The 20,340-nt window shown below is 42.3% G+C and overlaps 4 protein-coding genes across 4 annotated transcripts in view; 2 read left to right on the forward strand and 2 right to left on the reverse strand.

The window, feature by feature from the left end:
• Positions 1-3,975: 3,975 nt before the first annotated feature.
• On the reverse strand, positions 3,976-4,591 carry LOC108028177 (pupal cuticle protein Edg-78E). The gene is made up of 2 exons (XM_017099839.2): positions 4,542-4,591; positions 3,976-4,459 (listed from the first exon to the last, which is right to left on the reverse strand). Exons 1-2 carry the CDS (start codon positions 4,551-4,553, stop codon positions 4,088-4,090), a joined length of 384 nt encoding a protein of 127 aa, XP_016955328.1. The 5' UTR covers positions 4,554-4,591; the 3' UTR covers positions 3,976-4,087.
• Positions 4,592-5,826: 1,235 nt separating this feature from the next.
• Positions 5,827-6,864, reverse strand: LOC108028143 (pupal cuticle protein Edg-78E). The gene is made up of 2 exons (XM_017099800.2): positions 6,788-6,864; positions 5,827-6,719 (listed from the first exon to the last, which is right to left on the reverse strand). Exons 1-2 carry the CDS (start codon positions 6,797-6,799, stop codon positions 6,189-6,191), a joined length of 543 nt encoding a protein of 180 aa, XP_016955289.1. The 5' UTR covers positions 6,800-6,864; the 3' UTR covers positions 5,827-6,188.
• Positions 6,865-12,138: 5,274 nt separating this feature from the next.
• Positions 12,139-12,768, forward strand: LOC108028181 (pupal cuticle protein Edg-78E). Its single transcript, XM_017099842.2, has 2 exons — positions 12,139-12,211; positions 12,282-12,768. Exons 1-2 carry the CDS (start codon positions 12,200-12,202, stop codon positions 12,651-12,653), a joined length of 384 nt encoding a protein of 127 aa, XP_016955331.1. The 5' UTR covers positions 12,139-12,199; the 3' UTR covers positions 12,654-12,768.
• A 1,532-nt stretch (positions 12,769-14,300) lies between these two features.
• Positions 14,301-20,340, forward strand: part of LOC108028389 (formin-J) — a 31,516-nt gene continuing 25,476 nt past the window's right edge. Inside the window, exon 1 of the mRNA XM_017100203.3 lies at positions 14,301-14,921. The gene's annotated coding sequence lies outside the window, so the exon portion shown is untranslated. The remainder of the gene's footprint in view (positions 14,922-20,340) is intronic.

Here is a 20,340-nt window from a genome sequence, read left to right on the forward strand (position 1 = left end):
TCAGCCGAGGTCGGAAATGAATCAAAAGTCTCATCTAAAATGAAGAACGCATTTTTCTGGCTTATCGGGAGTTCGCTCCACTGCCTCAGGCAAATGTGGCCCAATTAATCGGAACTTTAAACAAATGGCCGCGAATAAGCAATCAGTGAGGGCGAGACACTGGGAAAATAATCATATGTGTTTATTAATATTTAAAAAAAAATATCTCTGATACTAAGAAATATATAAATAAATAAATGGAACAAGGTGAATACTATTACAATGGAAAGTATATCCCTTAAAAAAATACTCCATTAAATATTTAAGGAAATATATAAAGAATATATTAGAAAAAGTTTTTTAAAATATACGTATTTAGAGTAGAGAGTATGTACTAAAGATACATTTTACCCCTTGTAAATGCAATTATTAATTTTTAACCCCGATCTAATTACCTTTCTAATAAAAAATTCGAACGTAAAAAGCCTTGTCGAGAACCCACACGTCTTAAAAATGCGTTTCTTACTTTTAAACTATAGTATAACTGACATTCAACCCCTCAAATATGCAAATACACCACCTTTCGTGGCACTTTTTTCCGTGCATTCATTGTACTTCATCGCATGTCAAATGCATATTTTACTATTAAGCGCCACCGTTGTTGTCCTTGTCGTCCTGGCTGAAAGTGTGCTTGTTGCTGTAGTTGCTGTAGTTGCCGCCGGTATCCTTGTGCGCTACTTGGACGCAGTTGTTAACGAAAACGGATTCCGGAAGCCGGACGACCGATACGGATATAAGTGCACCGTGTACGGCAAAGTGCAGAGTGGGGAACGGGAATAAAAATGGGAATGGGGATGGGTGGGGGTATGGGGATCCATCGAATGAATGTCCAGTGGAGGGTCCGGCAACCCACGCTTCGAGGTGGGCTCTCCACGTACTCACACGTCGCCCCACACTTGGACTCACAATTTTGTCGCCTCTCCAGAATTTGACGTTTTTTACGATTTCCTCGGTAGTTGGCCCCGGGAACCCGCGCTTTGTCCGCTCCTCCCGCACTTGACTATTGATTTTTACTCGGAAATAAATTGGTTTCGTTTGTCTGTTTGGCTATGGCCGTTGTCACTCGCATTGGTATGTCCCAAGGAACAGGAGGATTCGGCACTTCACTGGCCCAAACTTTTCTTCTGGCAATTATTGCTGGAAAATATTTTTCATTTTGCCCCGGCAAAAGTATCTCAAGCCCCTCGCCGCTCCATCGGCTGGCCGGAACTATTGTTATTAATACAGCCAGTGAATGTTTTTCCTTCCATTTTGGCTCCGAGAAAAATTGCACACCAAATGAAAAGTGAAAACTGCAAAGAGTGGGTCATTAAAGTTGGGAATCCCCTCCGTTTTTTGCCGGGCAAAGAATGTTTAAGGAAATTTAATTTTCCGAGAATAGGAATCCCTATAAATACGACCGTAACAAAGGGGCTGGCTACAGTTTTTGCTTAATTGAAATGCCCGCCCGTCCCGTTACGGGTTATGCTTTTCACGGAAAAAAGGAGTCCGTGTCACTTTCCGGCAGTCGCTCGCATATTTTGGCAGCTACGTGACACATGCCGTGACCATGTTCCTGGGGGCTCCAAACAAAGTAATTTTTTTATGCGGCCCGCCGTTGTGGGGCTGCTTAAATATGGACATGGCGGCGGCCCCTCAATCCCGACAAATAGAAAAGGTATCCCTTTTCCCATTCGCCCCCCGCAAAACGTATTTACATTGAAACGGTCACAAAAGGGTAGTTGTATTTGTCTATCCCGTGTCCTCCCCTTGTTTTTTGGGCCAGACTTCGGGCCAAATGCTCTACAGTTGGTTGAGTTATGGCCAAATAAAAGACGCACAGAGAAGCTAATTTTGTGCATAGTTTATACGGACCATAAAAGCAAATTGCACGGTTACTGAGCTTAGGGTTATTGGGCCGTTTGTTTAATGCCCTGATATAGGGGCTGAATTTCCGCAAAGTGCACTCGCCTTATCTGCACCCGCATTGTTCAAGGGCTTGGCCTACGGATTTCTGATTTAAATACGAACTCGTAACTCTTTTTTGGCTCAAGTTCGAGGGCAGATAAATTAGGTATTTGGTTTCCCCTTTAAACGCTTGAAGACACGCGGAAATACCACGGCACGTTTCAATTATTTAAACTTAACAAACTGTTTATGCATGTTTGGCATTTTACGATTCAGCCGAAATCTCGCATTCATTTAAAAATTTATTGCCGCGCCATCAGAAGTGAGGAGACTGCCATTTACGACTTGGCACATGGACGACAATCGCCGGGAATAAACAGCAAACAGCGGGTTACCCAGGATTCTGGGGACACTCGACAGCCACAAACCATTCAGATTCCCATCCAGATTCGGATTCAGTTTCTGGGGACCCACTGAGCGAGGTGGAGCGGAAAAAAAGAGCCACATTTTCACAGCGCATTTATAATTAGATTTTCAGCAAAATGATAAATAAAAGTTTTGACTACACAGCAGCTTTGTGCTGTCGTCCCCGGCAGGAGTAGCGTAAATGTGAAGCACCTGTGCCTCGAGTGGCGACCGCAGATCCTCAGATATAATGGGTTGACATTAGCATAAGCGCTGTTAAAGACCGAAAATTGAAGCCGAATTTCGGGCGGAAACAAAGCTGGTCCTGCGTCCTTTTGAAGGCTGAATTTTATAGCAGTTCGCACATCGCATACTAACTCTTCTGGCGTCCCAATCTTTTTAATTAACTACTCATATCCGCCGCTGAGCGTGCCTAATTGATATGAGAGACCCGGTCTCCGAGTTCCCCGTTTTTCCCCACTACCATCACGCTTCAATGGCGCTATGTGCGTGCTAGCCACGTTAAGACTTCCTCTGTGTGTCTGTGAGTTCGCCACTGCTCCTGCTCGCCGCCTGTAAGTGTCTTAATGAATTTCCATTTCCAGCAGACACTCATTCAATTCCCGCCCATAAAATCGCAGCCAAAAGCAGAAATTAACTTGCCTCATGTCAAATGTTAATGAGCAGCGAAAGCACAGTGTTTTCGACGCCCAATTTAGCTGATTTTTTATGGCCAAAGTTTGCGAATATTTTATTTGGGAGATTTTTAAGTAAGAGATTGTAGTTTGATTTGACACACATTAAATCTTTAAATAAAAATAAATTCTATCCAATTTAAGCCTTTGTTTTATATTTTTTAGATTTATCCATTGAATGCAAGACTTCATAATGCTACAAAAAATATTTTGTTACGAAATTTATTGAATTATCCATAATAATAACCAAAGGTAAATAACTTGATAGATGAATTAAATGTTATATGTTTAGCATATTAAGCTTAAGATGGCACAAAACTTATAAGTATTTTATATAAGGAATATTTAACTAAAAACCTTATTTCTTTTATATTAAATATCTTCTATAGAAAAGAGTATTCAACAGAAAGTGTATAATCCAAAATAACACGATATATTTTATTTTAATGTCAAAACCCAATTTATTGATCGATTTTATCTCCTTTTTACAAGACCAAAGCCTCTTACAATAAGGCAACATTTTCATACTTTCAGCACGTGTCCCAAGATAAACAAAATGCCACTGCAGACTTGTTTTGGCCACAAACAAGTTTAACCCCAATATCTTTACACTTTCCATGTTATTGGAAACAATGTCTCCCTCGAAGGTCTTGTCTTCGTTTCGCCCACGTTGGCCTTGACCTTCGACTGTATCTCAGAAAGTGGCTTTCGTTAGCCCGATTTCGGCTTGTAGACCAAGACAAAAAGGGGCTTTCAAAGAGCAGCTGCAATCGAAGAAGTAAAACCATAAGTTTGGCAACTGTGGAACCACTGTTCGGAGAGGAAGATGTCAAGCTACTGGCCTTAAATATTCAGCATGCGGGGCATTGTCTCCGCTTCAGCTGGAATAAAATCCACTACATGGCCCCACTAATTAGTTCGTTCCCAGGCAAATTAGATGGGCCGCAAATGAGTTGAACAAACACCAGCCGAGGCTGGATGGCTTTAATCGTATGGATTGGATGAACACATCATGTGATGACGACTTTGGCTAACTTAAGGCTATTATGGGCATTCCCGGCTTAGATCTGCTGGGCACGGACGGCACGGTCGGCCAGTTCCTCGGGGGTGGGGTGCTCCTGGATGAACTGGATGGAGCGCAGGATCTCCTCCGGGATTGGTGGGGGAGTGGGCAGCAGGTTGGACTGCGGGTGGAATCCGTTCTCGTCGGCGGTGTAGTTCACCTGGACGGGCACGCCCTCGGGGGAGATGTAGGAGTAGGATCCGCGGGCATAGTGACCCGACTGACCCTCCTCCTGGATCTGGAGACCACTGGACTGCTGGACATCGTAGGCGTAGCTTCCATCGGTATCCTGGTTGGCGATGAACTTGGTGATGGTATCATCGTTCAGGGGGGCGGCCAGGGCACATCCGAAGAGGGCGACGACGAGGAGCTGTTGGGATGGGATTGGAAGTTGTCCCAAGATATCAGTTAAAGCACTCGAACTTCAGATGGAGACCGTGCTATCCACTTACGAGCTTGTACATGTTGCTGCTGCTGGTTTGTTGACTGAGAGGCTAATGCTGTCACTCTGGGCCCCCGATTGACTATTTATAGTGCTCCGGTAGTCAAAGACAAAGCCAATATGCAGACTCCGAGCATGCAAACAAGTCGGGCATGCAGAGCGACCCATATTTCGCCCAATCAACTGCTTTGGCCACACGTTTTGAGTCATTAATGCATGAGACGGAGTTCCCATGATGGGGAAATGGCGATAACTAGATACTCTTTAAATAATAATATCAGACGGCCAATATTTCGATTAGATACTTTGAAAAAGAGGTTGTATATATTTACTGACTATCCAGTAGATATATACAAATAAGAAAATTTCAGAAAACATTGTCAGACAATATTGGTAATTATTTATTAGTGTATAAAATAATTTAGTTTAATTTAATAGTGTATAGATACTATTAATATTATAGTTCTTTCATTCAAAAGAGTTTTAAATTGCACCCATAGTTATTAACCTACCTTTCATATTCTTAGAAAAACCCTGTTTTAATTGGGATACCAAAGTGAGTGTACCCTTTAAACTTGGGTGGAGCTGATGACACAACCTCTATGCATCAAAATCAAAGTCGAATGTTGCTCTTCAGCAAACACCAAAAATAGTAGACTATCAGCGACAGCAGCAACAACTTGTTAATTTAATCAACTCAACAATGATATTTGAAGTTACAACATTTCTTGAGCCCGAAACGCGAATCGAAGGGCTCAAGACTGCGATTTGCATAATACAACAGCCCAACAACAAATACGAGTGTGCATTTATTAATTTCCGATTGAAGTTCCCCCAGCTTGAATTGATTTAGATATGGGCAAACCAGATCTGCACACTTGAAGGAAAATCTCAAGGGTTAAGACACTGCGATAATGCATGTGGGCGATGCAAAGGCGGCTGCACGGGAAGAAAAAAAAAAAAGCTGCCAAAAAAAATATATGAATACATTGTGCTAAGCTAGTTTCTCACGCGTGTAAGCTTAGTAATCACTTTTGCCTTTGCTTGGGGGAATACCCTTAAAAAGTTTAATAATTCATATAATTTTTAGACCAAGCGATAGGGGAATACCCCTCTTTAAAGTGCCACAACCATTATCTTTAACTTTGGGCTTTTACGGCTCAGTGTGCCAAAGCTATGATGGGTACGCCGCATTGCTGATATATATCCCTCCCCGTGCGATGTGGATATCTCGGGGCATGGCCATATGCTCTCGACTCGTCTCGGCGAAGGCGTCCACAGTATAAACAAGCATATTAAATTGTATTTTTCTTTTATTACATTATTATTATCTCTGGCAATAAATGTCAACGTCAGTCGAGCCGACAAGCGGACACGGGCCAGAGGAGACGGGTCAGAGGGCGCAGGACCTCCGAGCAGCCCGGGAGCATGTTGATGTAAATGTATGAGGGTCTATATATACAGTGGGTGTGAGTGGGTGTGCCACCGCCTCCAGACGAGTCACTTCGATGTTCTTTCTGCGGGTTGATGGGCCCTGTGTGCTGGATGTTGGATGTTGGATGCTTGACTATGCAAACAGGCACCCAAAAACACGAGGCAACTGGACAAGATGGATGCTGATGCGGATGCTATGGATACTGTGGATGCTGCAGACCTTCTACACCTTCCTGTCGTAGGGCAGGACCTGACCCACGGACAGCGCTGGCGCGGAGACGGGCGCCAGCAGAGCTCCGGCTGGCTGCAGATACTGCTTGCCGGCCTGCTCCTGACCATGGCCATGATGGTCATGGTGCTCATGGTGCTCATGGTGCCCCTCGTAGCCCTCGTTCTCCTCCTCCGGGTGCTGGCGGTTGTACTCCAGCGACTTGAGGATGGCCTCTGGAATGGGATGCGGCGTGGGCAGGTGCTCGCCCTGCGGCTGGAATCCGTTCTCGTCGGCCGTGTAGGTCAGCTGGATGAGCTGGCCCTCGGGGGTGTAGTACTGGGACGAGCCGCTGGCGTAGTAGCCGCCCACTCCCTGCTCCTGCTGGGCAATGCCGTTGGACGTCTCGAACTGGTAGTTGTAGCTGCCGTCATCCTGCTTCAGCTCGTTCACAAAGCTCCGTATCTCGGCGTGGGCGTCCGGGGAATCGGAGGGACGAGCCTGGACTGCCAGCAGCATGGACACGGCCACAAGTACGACGACGTTCTGCAATCACATCAGTTGTCATTATATCCCCATATCCGCTCGGGGCAGGCCCAAAACCTTTGACTTACGATCTTCGACATTTTCGCCTGGCTTAGAGGTTGAGATATGGTTTATGGTTTGATTGTTGGTTTGACCCTAAGAGCTGAACTCTGTTTGATGCCTCGGTAACCTCGACCCGGCGCTTTTATACCCCAGAAAATCCGAGTGGATCTCCAACGAAAGTGAGGAAAGTGGCGGCCAGCCATTGGACCTAATGGTGATGATAATTGGGGGTCTGGGAGGGGGTTTGGAACTCATATCATCACATCACCCGGCAGCTCATTTCGGATTTCACAGCCGAGAGCCAGCAACGGTTGCAACGCCAATTATCTCGTCTCTGGGTGGCTTCCACAGTCGATTCCATTAAAAGTTTGGAGTGAAAACGAATCCGACCCGCTGACCACACACCTGGCCGACCTGACCCTTCTGCGCCTCCACTCGCCCCGCGGGTCAAGAAGCTCCTCGCTGCCGGCACTCGGGCAATTAAGTGTTTGTGTTAATTCATTAATTATCCACGGCCAAGTTGCACACACTTATCGGGGCATCTTTGTATGTAAGACGACCACTTTTACGAAATCTGTAATGGATTCGCTGTTCCCCAAAACATTTATCAAGCTATACGGCATGGCATAATGTAATGCACGGGGATCGAGATAAGTGGTGGCTCTTAGGGAGCTACCTATGGCTCGTGCTGGGTGGGGCGTGAAATGGCCAATGGCAGATCTCCTCCCCCAGCAAATTATTGCTAATTTCCCCCTACTCTCTGGGGAGATACTAATCGATCAGAATTTGAGCGCTGTCTGTCCATAACTCACTTTGTGCACCTGGTTTCAGTCTGCGGGCCACTGGTTCCGCTCATAAATTTTACTTAACAAATAGGTCATGGAAAACATTGCTATCTGCTGCTACTGCATGTTGCACATAATTCCAGGCATTCATTTAAGATAATATTGATTTACGATTAATAATTTTGATAATATTCCACTTTTAACAAAATTATAATTCTTATTTTAATACGAATTAGAAAAATATTTAAATATTTTGATTTTACAGATAGGACATACAAAAACAAAAATTTATATATGGTTTTAAGCTCTAAAAGAATTCTTTTAAGTAATACTAAATATTTCCGTTTTTATAGCCTTATAATAGCGGCTTGTCAAACAGAAATTCTTTTAAAGTACACGAATTTTCCCTCTGCCATATAAGTTTCCCTGTAGATTTAAGCTTCACTTTTCATGACTCCTGAAAAGGCCATATTTGCGACGTTATGTTCAGAAAAGCTGTGAAAGTGCATTAAATTTGCATCTGATGCACAGACCTCATAAATAAGCCAGTATAATTTTTGTCGTTATTTTTGCTGTGACATTACACACGCGTGTCCATGAAAAGTCTCCCAGTTCTGATAGCATTAAATAAATAAATGTGCTTCCGAGTGCCTTCCGCCCCGTCATAATTCAATTCATCCAGGAAAAATGAAAGCAGAGACAAAGCCTAGATACGAGATAAGAAGTGCTTTAATTTGTTCGGAGCTTTTATGGCCTACGAGTCAGATCAATTAGTAGTGCGATGTTATGGCACACTCACGCATTCAAATGAATTGTCAAGAGATGCGAACCATTCAGAGCTGGAAACGGACTTGAAACATGCAAATTGAATCAAGTTTTTGATTAAAAATCCATCAGCCAGGCTTAACCACTGGCCACACCAGAAATGCACATACTCGTGTAGTCCGGCTGCCAAAAAAAGAAAAAGAAATCAAATGGAAAACCAATTAATTGGGTTATTCAATAAAGCCGTGTGCTGATTTAAATTGAAGCTACAAGTGCGAACTGGCCGAAATCCCCGCCACGAAGTAATTTCCAAAGCGAATCGAACTGAAAGTTGCAACTACAAACAATTAGCAGACCCATTTTGTCTCTGGCGATTGAAGGTCGTCGCGGCAAGATTTTCGAAAGTCGTTGACTTTGTTTGGCGGCAATCTATCCATCCATCCATCCATCTATCCATATCCATAAAAACCCCCCAAGGGCCGACCTTCCACGCCCAACGCCAACGCTTTCTGCTGGACTTTCGGGTGTTGTATAGGGTTTCATCCGCTGCAGAATCGCTGGGGCTCCTCGACCAGGTGACTAAGATGTGAATGAAACCGTATAAACGGTCCATTAAAGCGGCCAGCCAGTCTGCCGGCGTCGCGACGCTTTCCATGAGAGTGTATTAATTAATTAAAGTCGCTTAGAGCCTCAGATGAGTGAATGTGGAGCAACGGATTGGCCATAAAAATTCAAATGCCAATCGCTGGACAAGCGTACACAGAAAGAAACAAATTTGGTAGGTCGGAAATATAAAAAAACTAGTTAATAATTTTATTAATAATTTTATTTTTCTGTATTTGATAAAAAATACAATTTTTTGTATTAGAAATTGCTTATTCATTTTAATTCTCTAACTTATAAAATTACCATACCTAATTAACTGTTAATTATGTTTTAAGATAAGATAAGTCAAAATATTTAGTAAATTGAAAGCCTCTTTACGACTTAAAGTAGGATTTACACCTACAAACATTAAAAGAAATCTAGACATGCCAACACATTTATTCTTTCGCCACATTTAATATTCGATTTGGTATTGTTGTTGATATAACATTCATCATCCATCGCCAACCAATATTAAAGGTAATATTAAATTTAGTTTAACCAGAAATATATTTAATATTTAATTAAATATTGGGGACAACTACAACTACATTTAAATAAATATAAAGATATATATAAAAGGTGCATATTGGATGTAAGATTATTATTAAAATATAAAACTAATTTGACTAATGTATTCATATCTGCGGCTTCAAAACAAAATATTATTATATCGTAATATTTTATAAAAATTGTATATTTAACAAAACACATTTTCTTGTACGGATGACTTCTCTCCGTGCAGATGCGGCGGTGGTCGTAAATTAAACCTGCGACTCCATGCCCAAACTAGGGCTAAACCGCTGCGCCCGAGCGACCTTCGGCGGGACTGGACGGGACCAGTCGAGACGCACTGGACGAGTTGCCGCCACCGAATGTGGGTCAATTAATGTGGAGCAGGTGAGCGTGAGCAACTGGCCAAGGAGTCCCCTCTTCATACCTTCGCTGCCCCATCTTGTGTCCCCTTAAAGCGCACCAAGACGGATTGATGCCCTAATGGATGGATGGCGACCAGGAGCTGGGGGCACAGGAGGCGGAGCAATGCCAGAACCACGAAGGGCGGGCTGGCTAAGTACAGCGGAAGCGGCTTAAGGCAACCGGCAAGGAAACGCCATCGAATCGTAACAACTTTTGCTTTCATTTAAAGCCGCCCAAGCGGCAGGCACCGAACAATTGTGTTGGCCGAAAAAAGCAAAGCAAAAAAAAACCAAATTGCCGAACAGCCGGTTTGGGGCATAAAAGCCGAGAGTAACACCAAAAAGGCCAGCAAAACAGAGGGCAGCAAAAAGCAGATAAGGCTGCTCCTGATGCTTCTGCTTCTGGTGCTGCCCCTGCCTCCATGCGACATCGTCCCTCCATCACATTCACTTTTCTCCCGGACCCGAGCCCAGACCCCATTACCAGGCCCCGTCCTCTGTCCGATACCGAATCCTCCCCCAGGTTGAGTCCAAGTCGCAGACGCAGTCTGGTTGCCAGCCTAGCCAAGTTGTACTTATAAGAGGCCAACACAAATCTTGTAGGGAAACAGCATGCGCTGCGAGTCAAGCTGCTCTTGGCCACTTTAGTGATGGCAGACGGACACCTTTAATGTGGCTTAAATGAAATTGGGCACCAAGTGCGACAAATTGTCAAGGGAAATATTTAATAAATTTAATTTTGGCTACCAAACGAATATCCAGTTAATGCCACATTAAAATCTGTTCATAAAATATTATTAAGTTTCAAAGAGTTTGCATTTCACTAAGAAAAATACATTTTAAACAATTTAATTATTGATTAAATATTTGTAGTTAGATTTGGTTGAACGGCTCATTGTAAAAATACTTAACACTCGAAGATGTAAAAGATCAGAATAAATAAAAGTTGCTGTGTTACAGAACCAAAATTGATAACTGTGTTTTCTTAAACTAAGTTTGATTATAATGACACATTTTCAATTCGGAACTGTAAGTAAACTGCTTTTATATTAATTGTAATTGTAATATTAATTGTAATGTGTACAAGGTTTGAAAATTACGATGTATTTATTATTCACATAAAAGCTTCGACTGTTTGAAACAATGTTGTATGGTATGTCGGTTGGATTTTATGGCTTATAAAATACCTTAGATATAATAAAAAATGGAACATTTTTAAATGGAAGATTACCTCCACTATAAACAATAAAAACCATGTTTTACTTTCATTTTTTTAAAGTTTTTTAAAAAAATTGTTTTTTTAAAATAGAAATAAAACGCATAATATTAAATAGTAAGAAGTAAGGTCCCATACGAGCCGCTTATCCCCTTGGGTAGTAGTTAATATATCCCATTTTCACCCGCCGCCTCGTGACCCCCGTGAGTCCCGTCATCGCCGCCCATCGCCAGTCTCGTTATCAAAACTTAATACAAACTTGCCGCTCCGCTGTCGATAAACTGTCGTACTTTCGGACAGTCTGCCAACGTTGGTGGCAAGGTCGTTCGCCGCTCGTCTGCTCCAAAGTTGCCTGGCTTTTGGCTCTGGGGTCTTGGCTCTGCCTTTGCCATTTTCCACTTTTGGGCGCGCTTGGTGATTTTGTAATAAATGAATGCGTTGACCTAGCATGTGAGGTTCTTAATCGATTTCGCCAATTCGCCGGGCCATTTATTATAAAGTTTCGCATATGAATGGGGCCGGGGGACTGGGACCAGGCGCTACATTTACAAATGATCCTGTCATAAAGCCAGGCACTTTAAAATAATTAGCCAGCTAGCACAGAGAACCCAAATCTTTTTGCTTCATCCAGGAAATAAAGTGGAACCATCGAGGGGCCAACTGCAAATTGCGCTAACACCTCAACAATTCACGTAGGTGCTAATTGAAAATCAACCCCTTCCACCGAGCTCCGAATTGATTAACCGGCTGACCACATTGTGAACAAAAAGGAGCATAAACTTTATGGCCAAAAAACTATCTCACCAAAAGTGGTATCGACGGATGGGTCTCCAGCGGAGTCTTTTAGTGCCCAAGTGTGTGGGTCTCTGTATCTGTAGCTGTAGCTGTGAGGGGCAGTTCAGGTTCATGTTCAGTGCTGCAAATTATACGCGTTTTCGGCATCGCCGACTGCGACTGCGAGTGCGAGTGCCCGGCCCAAACTGATTGGCGTGCCAAAATGCTATAAATGCGCCGCCAGGCCAATTCAGTCACATTCATTCTCGTTGCGAGTTCACAGTGACAACAAGTCAGCCCAGCCCAGCCCAAATCCAGACCCAAATCCCTTTCAAAATGAACAAATTCGTGAGTTGAGAAGTCGGGATGAGCATGAAGGGAACCCCAACTAACCATCTATCCATCCTTTGTATCCTAGTTCGTCCTTGCCGTCGCCGCCCTGGCCATTTCCTGCGTCCAGGCCGACTCCTTCGATGCGAGAGCCGAGACCCGGGAGTACAAGAGCGACCTGAAGGAGGACGGCAGCTATGCCTACCAGTACCAGACCTCCAATGGCATCGCCGGCCAGGAGTCGGGCGCCGGGGGCTACTACGCCAGTGGCTCGAACGCCTACTACGCCCCCGATGGCCAGCTCATCCAGCTGACCTACACCGCCGATGCCGACGGATTCCACCCCGCCGGCGCCCATCTGCCCACCCCTCCTCCCATTCCCGCGGCCATCCTGAGGTCCCTGGAGTACATCCGCACCCATCCCCACCAGGAGACCCGCCAGGGTCAGGGGCGATTCTAGATTCTGGGGCCTCGGGCCTGGGGCCACCACCACCACATGTTGAGCGTTATTCGAGCTAGGCTTAAGTCACTTGAAAATAAACACCGTTTGAGTTCACAAACATTTCCATAAACAAGTCGAGACTCTTGTTTAATTCGGGCGAGCACAGCATTGGGGAAGAGGCATTGCGAAAGATTCGCTAATTGAAACATGCGCCAAATTAGCGAAATTTTTGCAGACCTATATCCAAAGTTTCTCCAAATTTAATTAATTAATTATGCGTTTTTAAGTAGATGCTTTCCCAAGCCTCGAAGGGAATATTTGTTGGTAAATATTAAAATATCATATACATTCTTCAATTTTTAAATATTATTACTTTTTTTATGTCAATTGCTTATTTCCGGCAAGTATTTTTGTTTCATCATTTTAATTTAATCTATTATTAACTTTGAAGATTTTGAGTTCAAATATGTACTCTGAAAAATTGCAAAGCATACTTACAAAGCTAAAGAGACTAAAAAGTTTTTTAGGTATTTCAGTTTGAAGTCTGATTAAAAATTTTAAATTCAAAGTATAAGCGCCAACATTCAGTAACAGAAACCAGGGCTACCAGCCAGCATATCGATAGTCAGCCCTCCGCATTGGCAGTCACAGCGAATAGTAACTTTTTATATCGATATTAAATGTATCGTTATTGGCGCGCATTTTAAATAATGGTAACGGAAACGGAAATAATAAAATATAAGCTAATGACAACATTCTTTTGCTCAGTTCAAAACCAGTTCAAATGGTGCACATGTAAAAGATAAGTATGAATTTCTGCAAGGGGTTATTTCTCAGGAATACAAATTTGTATTACAAATATCTTGCCATAAACTGAAAGTTTAGGCCCTAAAGGAAACCATAGTTTTCTATTATGTATGTATGTTTTTGTATGTACATTATACAAATTGCCGCAGGCAAAAATGTTGTTTGATTTCCTACGTTTTAAAAACTTTTTATAATAATTAGGCGGCTTTTATTTTAATAAAACCGTATACTGTAAGAGATCTAAGATTTCCGAGAATCGCCTTATCTCTTCTTTCAATTGATCGCAGCCGTTGACAGCGGCCTTCTGTTATTCGGAGCTGGTTCGCGAACCGGTTAGCAGAGCTCACCAGTGCTGGCATTTTGTTCAAAAGAAGATTACAAACTAAAGCAGTGCGGTTTCATATTAAATTCAAAAAATAATGATATTATTATCATGGGATATGGTTTAATAAAAAACATAAAATTTACCATAAATGCAGCTTTAGATTAGAAAAGTAACCTAAATGGTAAAAACAAGAAAAACAGCACTAGAAAAAGTATCATGTATATTTCAAAACTAAAAACTTGTTTTTCTTGCATTTGAAAATTTATGTTGGAAAATCCTTTACAGTAAGTGCCTTGATCATTAATTATAAAAATTACCTATTAAAACTAATTCGATTTTATATAATCAATATAATAAATATAAAAAACTGCATATGTTGTAAAATGTTACAAATTTGTACATTTTGCAGCTTTCTGTTCTAACTGATCGGTACATTTTCCGTAGTCTGCGCATCACTGGCACTCGCACAGAGTAGCGCAGCGCGCAACCGGGCAATCGGTCGAAAATCAAACCGCGCAAGCTCGCCGTTTTCAGATTCGGATTCAGTCACTCGCGATCGCTCGAACGAATCGGTTATCCGGCAGCAGGAAAAGGCGAAGGCAAAGGTGTTGTGAGGTGTTCTGCGGTGTTTTGTGTTGTTTCGAGTTGTTTTGAGCTGTTTTGGGGCGAGAACTCCGCTGGCAGAGGCGAGTGCAACTGCAAATGCAAAGTGCATGTGCAGCGGTCAGTACTCGCTATCTTTGCTGCCATAAGCCAGCTTGTTTGGCTCCTATTTTGTTTTGGTTTTGATTTTGAATTTGATTTTGAATTTGGTTTCGAGTCTGCGCGACTTGGAGTTCTGTGTGCGCGTTGCATTTTCAATAAACGCGTTTGCTTTTGGCTCTTGGCACGCTGCGTGGGCGCCCATTCGTGTGACTGTGTCTCGTGTGTGCATTAGCTAATGTGTTTGTATTGCTAATTAAATCGGCGGCAAAGGCAGCCGCAAAGTGGCAGCAACAAAAACCTGGCAACAAGAACCCAAACCCCCGACGAAAAGCGAAACAAAGTGCCTTCGATAAGTACGATAAACGAAATCCATTGCATTCCCGATTCAAACCCGATCTGCGCACCGAATTGGATCGACAGCAGGTGTTTTCCCCACCGCATTTCCCATGGTGAGTTTTCCACGCGCCTCCGCTATCGCGATCAGAGTGTTGACCAGCGTCCTATTAAGCGCTCTTTTGTTTGCCCATTAGTCGCGGTCAGCTGTGATAATATTTATTACCAATTGCTTCGAATACTTCCTTCAACTTCCAATGCGGCGAACGCCACAAAACTAGATCAATTACGCGGAACCATAATGCTGATAAGACCTGGCGCCCCTCTAAACGTATCAGTAATGCATCAGGTTACTGGAACCGTCATAACGTTTTTCTACGCATAAACAGAATTGGTAATGAATCAATGATTTTGGAAATTTAGATATAGTTAGACAACAAACTATAAGAAGAAATCAAAGGATATCAAATATAAAGATATTTCATTATATACGTCCTTTAAGGTCATTTTTTTCTAATATTACAAATTATATAGTTATTCAGAATTTCAAAGTTTTAAGATATTTTTTTTTTATTGTGACTCTCAACTAGATAATTTTAATACTCATTTTATAAATAATATATTATTTAAATTAAACAAATTAGTTTGATTTAATATTCTAAAAGACGATTAGAAATGTATAATAGCCTTGATAATGTCATCGATCTTTTGCAATGTAGTGTTATAACTGAAACTAGTCTTATTAAAATAAAAGGCTTTAAGTTAAAAGAATGTCAAAACTTAAATACTTTTTATCAGATTTCGAATTAAAATGGTGTAGCCTAATAAAACGTTTAAGACACATTAATATCATAAAAAACCACCAGTTACCTGTAGCGAAGCCACTCTGTAGGTACAAATACCCCACTGGTATGTCGAAAATCGTTGGTAATCGCAAGACAAATAAACAATTAATTAACGCGAGCATAATGCGGCAATAACGATCAACCCGCAACACCTATTACGCTGCTCTTTAGATCTGAAAATCTCTGGCTCTTAAATGTGATCGAATGAGCCGATGCTTGGGTTCCATTTCGTTGCTCGGGGGAATTAGAAGCCGTGTTCAGATCTTTGCCGATACGAATCGGATTCGCATTTTTTATGGGAGCCCAGGGCGGCGAAAAGAACAAGAACAAGTGGGGCGGCTACCTGCCTTGCGGATTCCGATTCCGAGAAGTGTTTCTGGTCATGATATGCCCAATCTGAATCCACCCCTCGAGGCCAAAGAAATCTGCGCCAACTCTTCAAAGCGCGGCGGCTTAATTCAAATTGATTTCATTTTTCGATTCGTTCTCTCTCCCGCCTGCGTTTCGGTTTTTTGGCAAACAATTTGAAGTGTCAATTTGTGTTTATAAAACTAAAATTATTTATCAAGCCCAGGGCATCGCATGTGGGCAGCGCAAACAGTTAAAAGAAGAAAAAACCAAGCACGCATATAGGTTTTGTTGCTACAGAGGGAGAAAAATCTGTGTCTTTTAAGGGACTTAAATAAAAAATAGTTTTAATATGGGGAAATTAAAATAAGAAAGATCTCTAAGGTCAAACTCCACTATGCTAACCGTTATTCAGCAAAAGGGAGTGTGAGAGAGACGGAGTTATGCATGCAACAAATCACCTCTACCCAAGTTTGTAAACTTTATTTGGTTATAACTTATTAATAAATGTTCCGATTTGAACAATTTTTATGGTTGAAAAATGGAAAGGACTTAGAGTTATGGTCCTACAAAAAAGTATTTTTTAACTGGAAAAATTTCGAAAATAATTTGCAATATCAAGTCTAATTTGGTTCTGTTATTTTCGTGTGCACTCCGATCAGTTTGTATGTAGATATATATCGCATATAGCACTGTTGGCTGGCTGCAAAGTCAATTGCCAAATATGGCGGACTTGTTTGTGTGTGGTTTAATGTCACACTCACACTATTTCGCTGGGAGATAAGTGTAACTCTCTGCCCGTCAATAGCCGAGCTTTGAAAAAGGAAATTCAACTACTTGTTTCACCAAAAGCCGCTGAAATAGTCACCCAATATCGGCGCTTCGTAGCTGCCTTTCCTTTGTCTCGGCCAATAAATATTGAAATTAGCATGCGTCCAAATAAATTTATTCTCTAATTGTTATCTAAGCCGCTGGGCCCTAAAAGGCATCCCAGAGATCCAGCCCGATCCGCGGATGAGTGTGCCGCACCGCCCAAAACAGATTACAAAAGAGCTCAGCTGGCTTCAGCTGGTCTTTAGCTGGAAATTCTCTGTGACTAATTGGCGGGGAGCTTGACTAATTGCATCGAGCTGGTTCCGCAGTGAGGGATGGGCTCGAAGGCAGTTAGTCGGTGATTAAAGCGATTGCAGTGATCTCAATAGAGCTTATTTGCGCAGGGAAAATCACTTCTGATTAGTTAATTAGTGATTTATAAACTCATTTTGATTTAAATTATATCTGATCTTAACAGTTATCAATAGGAATCTCTACCAATTCGATTTGGATAGGGTAGTATCTTTAAGATATTCATAACCTAAATATTCTGCATTTTATTGGCAGTGGCTAATCTTGATAAATATGAGCAGTTCATTAAGTTGTTATCTCTTTTTTACTTTCCATTTATCTACAATATTTTTTTGACGCATACTAGTTATTCAGAGCTTTCTTTCTTTCTATACGGTTATCATCATTTTTAAAAAATATGGTTTTGCAATATAAACATGTTTATTGTTTTTAAAATTTCAAGATTTCCTAAATATCTTTTAAATAAATTTATATTATTATAATAACTATGTTTATGTGTTTTGCAAATCATTCAAGCAATGAGTAATTTTTGATTTATTGCATTTAACAGTACCTAAATGACAAATTTTGATAATTATGTTTAGACTCTTCCCTTGAAACTTTTCCATTTCTTCAACACATTTTTTGTTATTTCCGTGGGCTTCCTCGGCGATGGGAATGTAGCACACTGAGCCACTTCCACCTTATGCAACACCGATTCGTTCTTTTGCGTCAACGGGCCAAATGGAGAATACTAATAAAGAGCGCGGCTCCCTCGCGTAATACGCTGGCCAACCTACGATTCCAGCGATTCCGACGACAACGAGGTTCTTTGCATTGACGGCAGCTGCTGCCGCTTAGAAACTAGCCGAACGGCAGCAAAAACTGAGTAAACTAATGGAATAAACTATAAACAACAACTGCGATTGCAGCCCAGCCAACACCGCTGCAGTGGCAGCCGCTTATTTAATATGCAAATGAGCGCATAAAGGCAATTCATTGCAGGGAGAGCGAAGCCAAGAGCCCAGATATTTGCTAAACAATTGGTAAAATGGCTGCGAAATGCGAGAATAATTGTTATTCAGCAGCTGACGGGAGGATGAGCAGTTGTCACTTGGCAACTGCTTTTTTTCATTCATATTCATTATTATTTTGAGCTTAAGTTTGCGTTTGCGTTTGGGCCAAGACTGCAAACCGCCCACGCCAGCCAATGATTCGATGTGGCAATAAGCGATAATTATGCGAGCACAACGCGGCGTATGAGTAATTTGCGTTTGCAATTAGAAACAGGCGCCGACGTCGACGTGCTGAAATGCTCAAATTGCAAGTATTAATCTCGAAGAATACAAAAAGCTGCAGCCAAAACCACAAAAAGTAATAACAAATGCGGCCAGCAGCCGAGAACAAAAAGCAAAATAAAAAAGAGTACCACACAACCGACGAAGAAAAGAATCCAAGCAACTTGACAAATGCTGTGGGTGTTTCGTGTTGTTGCGGGCCCACGTTTAAAATTAATAATAAAGTACACACTCGGTAACTGCGAAAGAGTTGGATATTGAAAAAACCCCATAAGAATATTTGAGCGAAGCTGCTGGTTCTCCTTCCCTTCGTGTGCCTGGCATACGAAAAAGCCACCAATAAACGTAAATGTGTAATAACTTTTGAGCAGCAGCAGTAACAATGTTCCGCCGGTTAATGGGCTCATCAAATAGCCATAAATCAGCTCATTTAAAGTGACTGAAAGTCGTTTGCCCGAATAGTGTAAGGTGTGTGGATGGTGTAAGTGATAATTTGTAGGATTCTCGAGACAGGAAGTCGAGGGTTAACCCTTGAGAGAGGGAGAGACTAACCCTTTGTTAGCCCAAATAATTTGAATAAAGAAGAAATCGCCACAAAGCCGAATTCGCTTTGCCCAGTTGCACTCCCTATATGGAAGTTCTCGCCCGCCTGTCCGTCCATGCAAAGGCAGCGAATGAGAAATCAAAGCCAGCCTGGCGTATGCGTAATGCGAAAGCCCAGAGTCGGAAAGACTACTGACCCATCCAAAGGCGGCCCACACTCGGCTCGTAAACCGCCCGAGCAACAAAGGCGAATAGGAAATAACTAACCAGATCCCACAAAAACAATGCTGATTACAGGCGAACAGCCATCTCTATGCCGTTTGTTGTTATGCCCATTTAAGCCTTGCCAATTTTGGCAACTTGTCGACCACTCGGCGATCGAGAGATGAGAGCTGCGGCTCTCCACCGCCCATGCCGTTCGCTTCCCATATTAATTTATCATTTAGAAACGATTATTGTTATATAAATTAAATTGCGCGCCCAAAACAAATTAAACTAATAATAGGAAGCGCTTTTCACGCTTCGAACCGCTTAATGTGGCCTCAGCGGCATCGCCCTGTGTAATTATTGACTTAGTCTTCGGCTTTGTGGGATGCCGACGAGCTGGGTAAAGTTCGTAGAACCGATATGGTTAGATAGATGGCCTGGCACTTCCGCCCCCCGATTAGCTAACCCAGTTCGCTTTTGGGGCCAGGCCACTTTCTACCCAACCATTAGCCGAGTTTGCCAATATCATATGGGTATCTGAAGACAGTTTCTAGGGCGGCTCTGGCCAAATTTGGCTCTCGGAGTGGATTACCTTGGCCCGACTTGTCAACAGGTGAAATTTGCTTTACGCCTTGTGCGATTATTTCTTTTTTTTTCTGCATAATTTGTCCATAATCAGCGATCTCGGAAATTTGCATTCTTTCTGCGAGCAGCGAAGACAGCAAATTCATAAAGCCGCAGACAAATAGTGCGTCAATAAAATGTCAGGCGAGCATCGAAGGTTGAGCAAACAATTGACGAACGGCGAAAAAATCCATTACTTAGTGTTATTACCCTGCCGCACGGGCAAACAGAAAATAACAACATTGGTGCAAAGAACACTGTGAATCACGCAGGGTCACCCGGACTGTGTCACGGATGTGTGGCCAAATATCTGGGTGCCTTGTGGATGGATGGCTGGTATCCATCAGGCTGGTGGAAACGTACTTGTGCGCTACGCGATCGGGCCTTATTTGATCGCCAATTATCGGCTAATAGAGAGCCGTTTGTGTTCTGTTAGTTGCATAATATTAGTTAGCAGCCAAGTGCTGAATGATCAATGGGAAGGAAAGAGCTCAGCTGAGCTCGTTTAATTTATTTTTGCCTTCTTCTGGAGTTTTATTACCCTCTACCCGAGCATAAATATTAAT

This window comes from Drosophila biarmipes, chromosome 3L (assembly GCF_025231255.1).
Source record: "Drosophila biarmipes strain raj3 chromosome 3L, RU_DBia_V1.1, whole genome shotgun sequence".
In the NCBI taxonomy this organism is placed as follows: Eukaryota; Metazoa; Arthropoda; class Insecta; order Diptera; family Drosophilidae; genus Drosophila; species Drosophila biarmipes.